This window comes from Lolium rigidum, chromosome 6 (genome assembly GCF_022539505.1).
Source record: "Lolium rigidum isolate FL_2022 chromosome 6, APGP_CSIRO_Lrig_0.1, whole genome shotgun sequence".
Lineage (NCBI taxonomy): Eukaryota > Viridiplantae > Streptophyta > Magnoliopsida > Poales > Poaceae > Lolium > Lolium rigidum.
Genome location: NC_061513.1, coordinates 93,443,168 through 93,458,171, shown reverse-complemented (window position 1 = coordinate 93,458,171; position 15,004 = coordinate 93,443,168). Strand labels below are relative to the sequence as shown.

General features: G+C 45.2%; 2 protein-coding genes across 7 annotated transcripts; one reads left to right on the top strand and one right to left on the bottom strand.

Annotated features, from left to right (window-relative positions):
- The first annotated feature begins 3,338 nt into the window (after positions 1-3,338).
- On the top strand, positions 3,339-8,208 carry LOC124667001. The gene is made up of 8 exons (XM_047204333.1): positions 3,339-3,615; positions 4,480-4,624; positions 4,700-4,850; positions 4,935-5,060; positions 5,140-5,220; positions 6,593-6,785; positions 6,882-7,152; positions 7,708-8,208. The coding sequence occupies exons 1-8, from the start codon at positions 3,436-3,438 to the stop codon at positions 7,914-7,916; spliced, it is 1,356 nt and encodes a 451-aa protein (XP_047060289.1). The 5' UTR covers positions 3,339-3,435; the 3' UTR covers positions 7,917-8,208.
- Positions 8,209-8,875: 667 nt separating this feature from the next.
- On the bottom strand, positions 8,876-15,004 carry LOC124662425 (putative disease resistance protein RGA3). 6 transcript variants are annotated; one of them, XM_047200267.1, is made up of 4 exons: positions 14,872-15,004; positions 13,785-13,938; positions 10,106-13,268; positions 8,876-9,146 (listed from the first exon to the last, which is right to left on the bottom strand). In XM_047200267.1, the coding sequence occupies exon 3, from the start codon at positions 13,189-13,191 to the stop codon at positions 10,129-10,131; it is 3,063 nt and encodes a 1,020-aa protein (XP_047056223.1). In that variant the 5' UTR covers positions 13,192-13,268; positions 13,785-13,938; positions 14,872-15,004; the 3' UTR covers positions 8,876-9,146; positions 10,106-10,128. The 6 variants fall into 6 exon arrangements, with proteins under 6 accessions (XP_047056223.1, XP_047056224.1, XP_047056220.1 ...); XM_047200268.1 differs by having other exon boundaries at positions 8,876-9,142; XM_047200264.1 differs by having other exon boundaries at positions 9,125-9,599; positions 13,785-13,943.

Sequence of the window (15,004 nt, the reverse complement as noted above, 5' to 3'; positions counted from 1 at the left end):
CTATCGAGGGTTTCAAAAAACACCTTTTAGCTACTACAGTAACACATATCACAAATCTATACGCTGGTTATCCATTAATTGCAAATATGACATATGTGGTCCACAAGTTGTGTAACTCAAAGTATACGCTGAGTGGAAAAATGATAAAATCTGATAAATTTTGTAGTTTTAAAATATGAAATTTCACTATACTAAGATAGAAACCTTTTTTTCATTTTTGTAACCTAAAATCTTAAAAAGTTCAAATTACAATTCGCATGCTTGTCATATAATTCCTCTCTTCCATAATTTTTGTTTATGGTTTTATTATATCCAATGTAAATTAAACCATGAAAAATTATGGAACAGAGAGAGTACATCATTGACTACATCCACAAATTTTTTAAAACTTTTAAATCTTTGAAGTATGATTTTCCATCTTTGAAAATAAAAAGACTACCAAGAGCTCGTCCTCCTTCGGCATTGTTGCACGTTTTGTTCTTGGCTTCGTGTTAGGGCATCTCCAACAGAGCGATGTAAATAGACGATGAGCGACCGTTTGCGACCGACAATGCATCTGGGCCCCACTCCAGCGGGGTGACATAAAGTGACCGGGCCGTCCGCGGTGACGCAAACCTGGCCCAAATATGCGTCAGGTTTGCGTCTTCGCGGACGCTGTGCGGTCACGCGGAGCGTCTTCATTTTCTTACTCGGTCCCGCATGTCAGAGACAGCGAAATCGAGCGCTTCGATTTGCTTCTTTTCCCCTTCTTTGCTACCCTAGTGCGACGGCACCACCCCAACCCCACCCGCCGCCGTCCCGCCGCACCGCCGCAGTACTCGCTGTCGGCTCGGTTCTCGCCGCGCGGGAGAGAAGGATCGTAGCCGGGGTAGGCTCTGGCGCGCACCTATTGCCTGTTTTGGGGCCAAACTTTGCCGGTTGCGCCGCTCGTCCTCGCCGCCCACAACCTGTTCGGTCAATTGCGCCGGTATGTTTCTTACTCATGTTTTTGGCGCCATTGTATGCGACCATTGATCTGCAATTCGTACCCACGTAGATGGACACGTGGCAGATGCTGGATAAGTTCTGCGCGAAGGTCGTTGACTCCTCTTCCGACGAGGAGTCCGATCAGTCGACGCATCCTCCACAAGTACAATTCAAACCAGGCGCCGGTGCACCGGGGCTCTGTCAAGGGCCACTCAAAAAACCTGTCGGGAAACATAGTGGAAGGACACCTCCGGCTTCACAAGGACTACTTCCACCGAACCGATCCGGTGTTCAAGGAAAAAATGTTCCGGCGCCGGTACATGATGCCAATGGACCTATTCATGGTCATTCTACGGGGCGTCAGAAACTACGACCCCTACTTCTAATGCAGGCCCGATGCAACACGTGCGCTAGGCTTCACCTCATACCAGAAACTATGACCCCCTACTTTCATTGCAGGCCCAATGTCAAGGTTTATTTTGTTGTTTTCAAACATCCTAATTCATGCCGACGAAAAAATGCGTCCGTTGAAAGCACTCTAGGTGCAAACGGACGCACGGATAAAACGGTCATTTTCGCCTAGGCGGATAATTTGGTGGTGCGATTTGCCTCGCGGGGATGCCCTTAGGGCATCTCCAACGCGGGGACGCAAAACGCAAAACGGACAGCCCGCGCGTCCGTTTGGGTAAAAACATGACCCAACGCGCGGATCCAAATGCAAAACGGACAGCCCACGCGGTCCGCCATGACCCAAAGCCGGACCAAATTTGGGAGCAATTTGGGGCGAGCCGGACGCGTGCGGACGTCTCTGGTCGTCCGCGCGTGTCCTCCCAAACCCCACATGGCAGCCACACTAGTTAATCCATCCAAACTCACACAGCCTTCTCTCTCCTCTCGTTCTTCTCTTTCTTTTACGCCATGGATGTTGGCTTCGCTCCCCACCGGAATAGGGTTCGCCGGCCAACCACCGCCGTCGAGCTCGCGTGGAGGCTCCCGGTAAACACAACCCCTTTTTTTTCGTTCATGCCGGGAGGTCGCCGCGGCCAAAACGGAGCACATCGAGCTCGGCCGTGCCGCCGCCCGCGTTGAGGCGAGCCGCACGCGCCGCCGCGCCGCGCCGAGCCGAGCCGCCACGCGCCTCCACGCCGCCGCGAGCACCGGCCGCCACGCGCCTCCACGCCGCCGCGGCGCCGGCCGCGCGAGCACGGGCCGTCGCGAGCCACCGCGGGCGCCGGCCGCGCTAGCACCCGCACGCCGAGCGCGTCGCGAGCCACGCCGCCGCGCGCCTTCACTACGCTTTGGTTGAGCCGTGCCGTGGCCGCACGCCGGCGCCGGCCGCGCGAGCACCCGCACGCCGGGCGCGTCGCGAGCCACACCGCCCCGCGCCTCCACGCCGCCGTTGTTGAGCTGTGCCGTGGCCGAGCTGTACCGGACAACGTCCCCGCTCGCGACAAAGCACCAAGCTCTAGCAGCCTAGCGGCCGCGCGCGTAGGCGAGCGGCGGCCGGACATGCACGCACGAATCGGCACGAATCGAGCGCCGACAACAAGGGGGATCAGCTGCGCCTAGACTACTTCTTCGTCAACGACCTCAACAAGGAGCAGCGGCAGCGCCCGCAGCCGGCGGACGGGGCCGTGCCCGCGTCGAGCTTGGGCGACGGACGGGCGTGGGCGGAGCTCGCCGCGCAGGGGCCGGGCCGCGCCGCACCTCGGGCCGCCTCCGCAGGGGCCGGGCCGCGCCGAGAGGCCGCCCGGCTGCCGTGGGAGCGGCCGTGACAGGGGAGGTCGGCGGCGAGGAACGGGGCCGCGCCCGCGGAGAACGGGCGGCGCGCCGTGGCGAGGAGGGAGCGGATGGCGGAGGTCCCGGCCGCGCGGGGCTCGCCTCGCCATGGTCGCGCCGTCGCCGGGCTCGCCACGCACGCCCTGCCCTCGCCGGCCTCGCCTAGCCGTGCCACGCCCACGCCGTCGCCGGCCGCGCCACGCCACGCGCCGTGCGCCGGCCGCGCGCGCCGCGCCCACGCCGTTGTCCGGCCTCTGCCTCGTTTGGTCTACTTTTCAGTTTGGGTCGTATGTGCGTTGGGGATTAAAAATGTAGCCGGACGTGTGTGGGTGTCCGGGTGACATCCGCGTGTCCGCGCGACGACCCAAACGACCCGAAAGGGACGTCCGTTTGGGTCGCGCGGTTGGAGATGCCCTTACAGCCGTGTACAATCCACAGCGGGTATACGTGCGTTTTACGCCGCCAGATGGGCCAAAGAGTGGGGGCAGTTACAGGTGTTTTTTCAGAAAAGCCCTCGCACTACCTTCTATTCCAGAACACCCATATAGTGGTACCGGGCTCCACCTCGGGCCTCAACCCTAACCCCCTCTACGGAGCCAAAGCTCCGGCGAGATGCCCATCGGCGCTTCGGCGTGACGCAACATCTCGTCGGCGGCGAGATAGGGGCGTGGAGGACGGGGGCGGCGCGAGATGGACGCGAGGCCTCGGCCGTCCTGCGGGCGTAGGGTGACGGCCAAGAAGCGGCCGAGGCCGGCGGATGTGTCCTCCAACAGCGCGCGGAAGCTGCAGCGGCGGGAGGTTGCGGCGTTTCCCGCGCGCAACTTCGCCGCGAGAAGCACGCGGGAGCGGTTCCGCAATATCCAGCTCCAGGTCCGCCACGCGCCCCTCCTCCCAACTGTCTAGTTGTCAATTGTGAGTGTCATTGGCACTGGTTTGGCATCGGTTCTTCCCGGTTCGTGATGGTGTAGTAGGGTTTAAGGAGTGAATAATAATTTTTTAAAGATCTGAAATTGTGGGAAGAATCGGATCCAGAGAGCCCAGGTGATGTGAGGTACTATTATATAGAGTGCCGTGCGAGAAGGAAAGTTTTGATAAAAAAATACTTCTTTTTAGAATTCTTTATTATTATTTGTGCGCTAGCTTCACTTTTGTTAGGTAACAGGGTTCTTAATAGTGCATCGCGGATTTGCATCAGTAGCACTGTAATTGGATGATAATAAGATGAGAAAAGATTTGTTCTTTATGCTGTATTCCGATTGTTGATGGTCTGGATGGTCATTTCCAGGACAATTTGGTTTGTTTGATCTCTGAAATATCTCGAGGGGGCAACTTATAATTGGATGAAACAAATAGGCCCTTTCATATTTTGATTGCCAGCCTTGGAAAATTATGATATCTCAGTCAGCTCTGACTCTGAGAACCTGAAGTTACGAAGTAGATTTTAGAAGCTACATTTCAGTGGTTGATTCAGTTAGTCCATTCACCTACTCTGTTTAGGGATCCAGTCTTGGCCAATTATGTTTGCTATCATTCACTCACCCAGTTCTTAGCACGTAATGCTCAACAACGACTCTTGAGTTGCTTGATTTTTGTGAATACTATTCCTTGTTAAGACTGCCCTTTCCCTTCCGCTTAGATTCCTGTGTTTTTTTTTCCTCTCGATCTGCTAGTGACATATGCATAATGTATCTATGTGGCATTCTTAATAACATAAGTTTTTTCATATTTTTTTAGGAAGAGTTTGATACCTATGATCCGAAGGAGAATAGGTCACTCCTACCTTTCTTGAGTAAGCGGTCTGAAATTATCGAGATAGTTGGAGCCCGTGATATTATATTTGCTTTATCACAGTTGGGAGTCTGTGCTGCGTTCAGTAGAGGTACACATGTTTTGAATGTATGATAATGACTGGTTCTTGTTTGAACAACCATCATAATAGTTCCTTTGTTTCCAGTGACGAACCAGCGGATTTGCTTTCTAAATGGAAGTCCAGATGAAGTCATCCGCAGTTTGTTTTATAACAAGAATAATGACTCGCTTATAACTGTATCAGTTTATGGCTCTGAAAATTTCAGTGCCTTAAGATGCAGGACAACTCGAATTGAGTGAGTTTGACTTTCTGTGTTCCTTTTACAGTACTAGGCTTCTACTTTTGTGATAGTATATTTACATAATATTTTACTCTTAAGGTATATACGCCGTGGAAAGCCAGATGGTGGTTACCCTCTTTTTGAGACAGAATCGTTGAAGTGGCCAGGTTTCGTGGAGTTTGATGATGTGAACGGAAAGGTGTTGACTTACTCTGCACAAGACAGGTAACAAACTCGCTACATTTCTGTGAGAAAGAAAAATTACTTTGTACGAGTTATGACACTATGTTCTTATTTCTAGCAGTACTTATAAGGTGTTTGATTTGAAGAACTACACACTGCTGTACACGATATCTGATAAAGATGTTCAAGAGATAAAAATCAGGTAAGGGAATATCTCTTGATTTGTTTTCCTAAATTACATTGGCATCGTACAACAATCCTGGTTTTTGTTTCTGTGTCACTTTTCTGTTCTCGTGCAATACTGACATAATATTTTTGTTTGACATCTTTTTTCTCTCGTGATTAGAAGTGCAAAGTAGGTGTTGAGATAGACAAAATTTTATTAGTCAAACAACAAATAGGAAAAGGCTGGTTAGGAAAACATGATTATCACAATTTAACATGATGACATACATGATTATCATAATTCAACGCGATGACAAACACAGCTTATTTCATGTTGTAACTACATGGTAGAATGGCCAGAATTCTATATTACTACCGAGATCATTTTGACATCAATTCTGTATTTCACCGTTTCTCCTTCAGCCATTCATCTGATATGTTCTAGAGCGGATAATTGTTAGCAACTAATTAAGTAAAGTATGCTGAAAGCAGGTAAGCTAACCTTTTTTAGTATCACTACGTGATAACTGAGGATTGAACAAAAATATAAGTGTGCGTTTGTGCATTTTCTAGAGGTTTTTCATGTTTCGGCAAGCAATTCAACGGATTTTGTTTTGAAGGAAAAATAGTGTGTTACTACGGGGCAGGTTCGGCATACCACATAGCATTTCTGTGCACTGTTCTCTACAGCAACAAGGGCTACCGTTCACGTTAACTATGCCAAGTAGAACTGTATCATGCAGGGTCTAGTGGGTAACTCAGATTCACGACTAGTACATTGTCTTCTAATTTAAGTTTGATTTGGCTGTTATTCATATTTGCATCCATACATCTATTAGCTATCCATTTTGTGGGACTGGACTATATAAGCCATGCCACCATTTTCTCTTACCAGGAAACAAGAATTAACATGTCATTCTTTTCTCCAGTCTCCTATCTTCCCTAAAAAAGTCATGCTGCCAGACTGTCCTTGCGGTCGTATTAAGTATTAACAATGTAATGATTTAAGGAACATCATTATGCACCTTATCTTTGTTAAATGGAGAATCTAATGGTGAAAATTTGGGAATAAGTTCATTATATTTACGAAACGCACTTCAGAAAGTACCTCCATGCTCTCCTAAGAAGTGATGAATAGCGGAAATGTTACGGTAAACCATTGGCCGAAAAATACACTGTTTTAATAATATTGTGTAATGTAGTTTGGAGAGAGCTGGAACATTATTACAAGTTTGTTGGACACAGATTTATTCTTTGCCACTTTGAAGATGTGAATAGTTTATTGTTTTCTTCAAAGAGGATATGGCTGGATTGATTGAATTTTGTTTCTTGTGCACAATGTCCATTCAAGAGGAGTTTTAGCTCACGTAATTAATGATCTCTTATTGCTTTTTATTGCCTTCTCACAGCCCTGGTATAATGCTATTGATCTACTCTAGAAAAAGGGGATATATTCCTCTTGAGATTCTTTCTATTGAGGATGGGAAGCGGTTGAAGTCATTCAGACATCTTCTTCACCGCAATAAGAAGGTTGATTTCATCGAGCAATTCAATGAAAAACTTCTAGTGAAACAGGACGGAGAGAACCTTCAAATTCTTGATGTAAGCATTTTGCCTTTAATATAGAAGATGGCGCGAAATAAATGCAATCTAATTTTCTGCTTCTTGTTTGTAATGGACTTCTTTACACTACTGCAGGTAAGAAATTTTAAGACAACAGAAGTGAGCAGCAGTGAGTTTGTGACTCCGTCAGCTTTTATTTTTCTATACGAGATGCAGCTGTTCCTGACATTCCGCAATCGGTCAGTATCTGTTTGGAATTTCCGTGGTGAACTGGTGACATCCTTTGAGGACCATTTGTTGTGGCATCCCGATTGCAATACAAACAGTATTTACATAACTAGCAACCAAGACCTTATTATATCTTATTGCAAAGCTGACCCGGATGATCCATCTTCACAGGACAATGGTAACATTTAAACTCATGCTTCAACATGTACAACTTACGTGTTTAATTGGTAACGAAGTTGTAGTCTGCTTGATGCATTTAACTAATTGACTTATTATGATTGTTGATCCTCTCTGTCAATCCTGCTACCTTTTATCCATTATTACATTGCTTCTAGCCATGTTAGATTTAGTTTGTGGTGCTATCAATTTTCTCTTCGATTGGAGGCACTGCTCCCACACTTTAGGTCATTTTGATGATTGATGCATGCAATTCTCAGTACTGCTCAAAGTGTGTGTCAGTTAAGTTTCTTCTCTTTGTTTTGACTAGTACAAATGGTAGAATAGGACTGCTCTGTTGTTTATTTCAAGGGGTAGCTAGTGATCACTGAATTTGAGTAATTTAATTACAGGAAACATGCATGAGAAAGTATGTCAAGTTACATTTGTGCTAATTGCAATCACCTTTAAATTTACGCAAAAACACTCCTTTTACTTGCTGAAGTACATACATGAGGATGATGCCACTATTTATCCCCGCATAATCCTTCTAATTTTTACTTTGGTTCGTATGCAGCTTGTTCGATAAACATCAGCGAGATATTGACCGGAAAATGTGTGGCCAAGATAAAGGCCGGGAACCTCTGCAAACAAAAGAAGTCATCAAACTTCCAGTGCACGCCGTCAGAGGCCCTTTCAGACATCACATCCCTGTACTACGATGAAGAGCGCGAAGAGATCTACACCGGCAACCAACAAGGCCTTGTCCATGTGTGGTCAAATTAGCAGCTCCTTAGGCAGGCTAGGTTACATCAGGCACCAAAGAATAGTCGTGGTTATCTTCCGCTGGCCTTCATGGTGGGAATGCAGGATGCTAGTCGTTTGTGTATAGTTTAGTAAGGTAGTTCACCATCCATCCGGCCACTTCTTATCTGTTGCCAGGTTACATTTGTCGTCTGTTTTGGGGGTCCGTGTTAGTTTCCAAAGATGTTTATCATAGGCTTCAGCTGAGAGGAAAAGGCATCGGGTGTGTTGAGGATATTGCCTCAGAAGCTATTTATCTGATTCTAGTTTTGAAGTGCACTTTTCTACCCTTTCCTTTTTTTTTTTTGCAAAGATGTACATTCATCCATCTTAAGCCAACCGTATAGAGTGCAAGATTTGAGCCCTCAGGAAACAAGCAAATACAACAGCGAGAAGACACAAACAAAGGGTGCACATTCCTGACCTCAAAGGAGACTGAGCTCAAGCCACCGCTGCCATCCATGCCCACATTGGCAAAGCTCAACAAGGGAATAGGGCCTCCCAATGGGGGTTAAATTTTTTTTTTTTGAACGAGGGCAAAAGCTTTGCCCAATGGGGGTTAAAAATGAAGGTGAAGGGATTCGGCATCTGGTATTTCAACTCCGGCAGCCCAGATTATCGCTGTGCAGATGAGATGAAGACCTTCAAGAACAGCTCTATTACTCCTAGGTCGTCTGAAGGAGCCATAGGTTGATCAATCCACCGTCCTCCGTCTGCTGCCACATCAGTGAAGAAAAAGGTGATGGAAAGCACCCTCAGGCACCAGATCCGCCACCAAACATCCATCTTATTACACTATGGAAGGCAACACACAACAGGGAAGAACCCTGCTCGAGTTTTAGATGCATCGTGTATTGCTCCCTCTGTCCTAAAATGAGTGTCTCAAAACTATAACAAATACATCGTATCTAGACGAAATGGAGACACTTATTTTAGGATGGAGGTAGTAGTATTGTATTGCACGGTGTACCATTGCACTAATTCCACATTCATCTACAGCAACATTGCAAAAAACAGAGACTGCCCTTCATAGTTCAGGATTATCCCCGAGATAGCTGCTTGAAAACGTACTTAAAAGCCTCTGATATTGCTGCATTTTGCCAAGTTCCAGGGCCCTGGCACAACTCTAGTTCACGCTTCTCTACTGGGGTTTTACCTTCAGCACACTGCACACATTTGTCAACTTATTCTTTCTGCAGGTGCACCATCTTCCTGCAACAACCGGTTTTTATATATGGTCGGGTATGATTTCCAGTCAAACATGTTTTACAGGAACAGTGGAACACATGTTTACAGACCAAAAATACAAAATGCTAGTGGAGAAATGAATCCCCAAATCATCCTAGGTGCGCAAATATGACCAGTCAATTACTAAAAAGAATCCCTTACAAAGCTGGAGACAGTGACATGAAGTTATGCTCCTGTTTGTAAAGGCCTCCACTCCAGCCCCAGGTTCAGTTCAGTACAGCAAAGGCCTCCGGACCCATCAAATTCAGAACCTAGCGTTCATAGGCTTGCACGTCTTCAGATCCAGGGCACCTGCCCAAAAGAAAAACAGGACACTTCCTTCACCAGCTGACTACACATCAAGGACATGCACATCTTTAGCATTGATAGGCTTCCTAATGCGCGCTTCATCCGTCCAACTAAACTGCGCCATCAGTCCTAAGTTGCCACCATTAATTCGACATAAAATATTAATTAAGAAACAAAAAAATAAAAATGAAGACAATCCATAGTAATTAAGCAACAGTTATTGACGAGCACATAAGACCAAGTAGTATATTATATGAAATGCATTGTTTGTCTCAATAGTAGATCAAGGCTTCAATAAACTAATATCTGTTTATGGAAGCGCACGTGTCCAGCAAATAGATCTAGATGATGCAGATATTATAAACTTGAAAGGGCAATTATGACAAGAGGTGACAATACGGGTTTCCAATGCTAGCAAGTTAGAGCAATATAGATCACTTGGTATTGAGTACGCCTGAAATCTCCTGCCATGGAAATCTACTGGAGTTATTTTGGAATATTTATAAGCACAGTAGGTCTAAGCATTCTATGTTAGATAAGCATATATAATGGCATACAACTGGATAAACATTGCAATTTTATGCATGTGAGAATATGGATTACGGTTAAGAGAATCAAATATGCAGTCTTCTTACCTTGTGCTTCTGTTTCCATGCATCTAACTGGTAGACAGCGTGTAGACATCCAGGTCTTCGCCATGAAGTCGCTGGTGCTGCTTTTGAAGCCCAGGCACCAAGCGAGAAGAGATCTCTTGCATATCCCCACCCAGCCATAGTTGCCGCAAACTTCCCAACCCTTCTATATAGCTCAAGTTTAGACAACCATGTACACGCAGTTCTGACACTTGAGGGAGGTTGGAGATCCTCTCAAGGCATTCACAGTTCTTAATAATGAGCTCGGAGAGCAGTGGGAAATTCTCCACGTCCTTCAAGTTACTTGTCCCAATTAATTTGAGCTTCTTCAAGCTGGTGGTATCCTCCCCAAGCTGTCGCGGTAGAGCTCTCAGCTTCGGGCAATTGTAGAGTCCCAACACCACCAGACGAGGCAACATTTGCAGTCTTGCAGATTGGGCATCCTCTTCTAGGATCTCAACAGGTACATCCCCTCCCCCTCCATCAGCAGCAGCAACTGCTTCTTCATTATCAAAAAAGGACCACTCCTCCCAGTTTGGCATATCCTTGATGACCAACCATTCAAGTTTAGGGAAAGCAACCAACTCATTGCATACGGGATCACCCTTTCTGCAGCCCACAAATTCAGGTCCAACCTTGGTAACAGCATACACTCTCTCAATTTTCAGAAATTTCAAGTTGGGTAGCTGCCCAATTGGCGGAAGATCCACACATAATTTGAAATCTTTCAGGTGCAAGTGTATTAATGAAGACAAAGAGGTGGTGCCAAACCAGGTGGGATACCGCCGACCAAAGAATCGATTAATAGCTAGGTTTTCCAGATTGCTCGGAGGAATTAGCTGCTCAATGACATCCTCAGTATTGCTAACATCTTCTTCTGAATATGATCCCTCTCCATGCTCAGTCCACGATAGTACTAGTTCTTTTAGATGATTTTTGTCTTTCAGTACTGCATTTGTACTATTATGAGCCGCTCTTTCTAATTTAGCCAGACGGAGAAATCTTATTTGTGGCAAGGAAGACAACTCGTCCAACTTCCATCCATGAAGGGAATTACCATTATCACGTCCATCACCAACAGGAAATCCATGTAATTCAGTGAGGAACTTCAGTTTTCCTATCCCTTTTGGAACCTGATTTATTTCTGTACTAATAAGATTAAGAGATCTTAAACTGCACAACTGGGTCACCGCTGAAGGAAGACTATGCAAAGCATGACAACCTTTTAAGTTCAATACTTGAAGATTTTTTAGGGAGCCAATGGATTCCGGAATATACGATATGCCAGTATAATCTAGATTCAGTAGTCGTAGATGTATCAGTTTTCCTATGTAATGTGGTATGCTTTGTACAAGTGAGTAATTCAATACCAAAACACGAAGAAGAAGAAATCTCTTGAACAATGTATCCTCAATTCTCCGTGGACCAGGAACAGTTATGAAAGTCCTCACCTTAACTTCAACCTTATCCATGGTAGGAAATACTAATTTATCCTTCTCTGTGACAGCAGTAACACGCCGCAGTTTAGATATATTTTCACCCCTTAATGTTTCAACATCTCCAATGAAACATTCTTCTCTTGATAGATTTAATGCAAGCTGTCTTAAGATGTCATGCATTTTGCATTCAGTCAGCTCAAAAAATGTGTTGTCTGGATGGAGAAGATTCCGATGGATTAGCTCATAGTAGTACTCTTCTGCAATTTCTTCTAGTAGTTGGCCTTGTTGCTCCTCCACGAAGCCTTCGGCGATCCATAGCTTGGTAATTACACCACGGTGAATGATAGAATCTTCAGTATACAGAGCACAATAAAGGAAACACTGCTTCAAACGATGCGGTAACTCATCATAGCTTAAATACAGAGCTCCTTCTATTTCATCAGAGAGCATGCTCTGGGAGCCTGCATATTTGCCCAAAAACTTTTTCCACTCATTCTCCGTTAGATCTCTGCTTGCCAAAGCACCAGCGGTAACCTTTATTGCGAGAGGGAGGCGACCACATTTATGAACAATCTTAATCCCTGTGTTCCTTAAAGTTTGCACCTCTTTCTCTTCGTCAATGTTCATGCTCTTCCAAAGTAGCTCCCATCCCACCTCTTCTGACATGAGATCAACTTTATGGGTATGTTGTGTGCCTATTCTCATTGCAATTTGATCATCTCGTGTGGTTACTAATATTACGCCTGCCGCTGCTGCGTGTAATGGAGGTCTTAATAAATCGGACCATACATTGGAACGCCACACATCATCTAAAACCAGAAAGAAACTCTTTCCTTCAATTTTTTCTGCAAGTTTTCTCTGCAGCTCTGCTATGCTTTCACCTTGCTCATGATACACACCAATATTTCGTAGAACCTCTTTCAGAAGAGTTACTTCATTGTAGTCTTGTGAAACACAAATCCATGCCTGTAGCTCGAAGCTTCCTTTTATTTTTTGGTCATTGTATATTTTCTGAGCTAGTGTTGTCTTACCAACTCCTCCGGTTCCAACAATAGCGAGCTTGTAAGACTTATTTTCCTTACGTTCAAGCACTAAGTCCACCAACTTCCTGCAAGAATGTGTGATCTCCTTTCCCACTAGGTTGGGTTCAACAAGGTTGGAACTTCTTATTAGTTTGGATTTTCGGCCATTTTCAATAGGTTGTGTACTACCGTTGAATGTTAAAAATATTGTGTCCTTTAAGATTTTCTCTATCTTTTTGTTGAGGCTTCTAATCCGAACAGCAACATCACGACGTGACCCGATGTTACAAAAGAAAGAGGAAACTGAAAGGCCTTTAAATGCGGTTGATTTGCTTGATGATGATGAAAGATGGTCAGGCACTAGCTTACTTCCTTTACATCTAGCCACGTCCAAGATTTCATCAACATCATAGATAGCATCTCTCAGTTGACCAAGCCAATTTTTTACTACTAGCTCTTTTGTCCTCCTTTTCTCAGCATCATATATGCAACACCGTATGATTTCCACTTGACGCAACACTTCTGCAAGCTCTTTTTCCACCCCTAGGATTAGTATGGCCTCAGTACTAATGATATTTTGCAACTTTGTGGCACATGATCCAAGCAAAGATTCTAGTATGGCTGCCATAGGTAAGATAAACTCAGCGCGGGAGATTCACCAAAAACACCAGGTGAGCTGTTTCGGGGCACTGCGAAGATTGAAGGCTGAAAATGAATGCACAAGGTATCTTAGCATGCTTTTAAAATGAGGCAAGGCTCTAATTATAAACTAGGAAATAGTAACAAATATCACTACCAAGTTCCTATTACATTTTGAATAAATGTAGCATAATGAAGCTATGCAACATACATCAATTCAGCACCCTAACTAGGGCCAAGTATTGAGGTCTAAATTCACGAGACTGCACTCTGCCTTTTCATTAAGTGCTTGCAAATTTACATGTATTTTAGTCTTGTATGCTACAACGGTTCATGGGTATGTTTTGCTAAGTTCAATGGCAATCAAATGGAAGATGCATAGCTGCCTACTTACTGATCGAACCACTGAATATATCCTATCTTTTACAACATAAAGATTAATCATCCAGTTATGTTTTTCTTTATCTGATCCATCTTCTTGATGAACAACCCCAATAGGTTTCCCACATGCTAGCCTAGAAATCATGATGACTAATTTACTGTACTGTAGCAATGATAGTAAGGTCGATCACAGGTCTTTACCTTGCAAACCACTTTTCCAGAAAGGAAAACCCTTCGAGAAATAAGAATCGACAGTGATCATCTTGAAGACGCATCTGCTCGGATGATAGGCCCAGAGCTACTTTTTAGATCTCGGAAGGCTGACAATTGAGAATAGAAAACCATGCTGCTATACCTGCACTAGACAATACAAGATTATCAATCAACTAGTGAACAAAAGGGGTACAGATGCCTTAGAGATTCAGAAGAGCAGAACACCGGGATCGAATATATACCCGGATATGGTGTGTGTTATCGCAAACTCATCATGTCTCTCACACTCCATCGGATTACTTCAGTCAGTGACAAGTGGACCAACAAAACAACTAGCGCCACAAGCTACCAAGACATAACTTACTCTACATGCAGTAGGGGCATAGGCGGATTAACTGGACAAGAAGAATGGAATGAACAAAATCCTAAGATTTTTTGATGTCCTGATTCAATTGCAGCATACTGGAGCCAAGAAAGAGCAAATGATTGAATACCCAAACAACACTAGCTGCGAAAGCCCCCTCTGTTTGGCGTAAAACATATGTAGTCTCTGGCTGTGATGGAGTCTCAAGTCTGTAAGATTGGTATACTCCTATTTAATTGATAAAATTCATCGATGCCAATGAATAGATTGATTACTAGTTAAGTATCTTTCTCGGCCCAATCAATTAGTACTACCGATGCTACCTCGAGATTCCACGAGGACATGTGGAACCTGCAATGAGTTTTGTTTCTACCGATGGTGCTACACCCAATCTCATCACATGAGTACTTATACGAGACCATGAAGGTCAACGCCCCCACCCATCTTGAGAAAAGAACGAAAGAAATATTTGAGAAAATCTTGACAATACAGAGAAGCAGCCATAGTCGGTACAATCAGTCCATGTTCCTGATGCTTATATAGATATACATACAGCAAGACATGAATGATTCGCACTAATTCTGACAAAACTTCAGAGTTGAGACTACTAGCACCATTTTGGGTCATAGCTTGCTTGATCTTCACAGCTTTCAAATATTGGAAACAATTGTACATAGAGAGAGAGAGAGACCACCCGGCCTTCTTCCTTACCGGAGAGACGAACTACGAGCGGCAGCAGGGCTAGGGTCTGCAACAGGGAGGCGGCGACCGCAACGGCACACTTGCCGATCTGTCCAGCCGCTCGACCCCTAGCTGTAGGCCTGATGGTTACGACCTGCTGCCC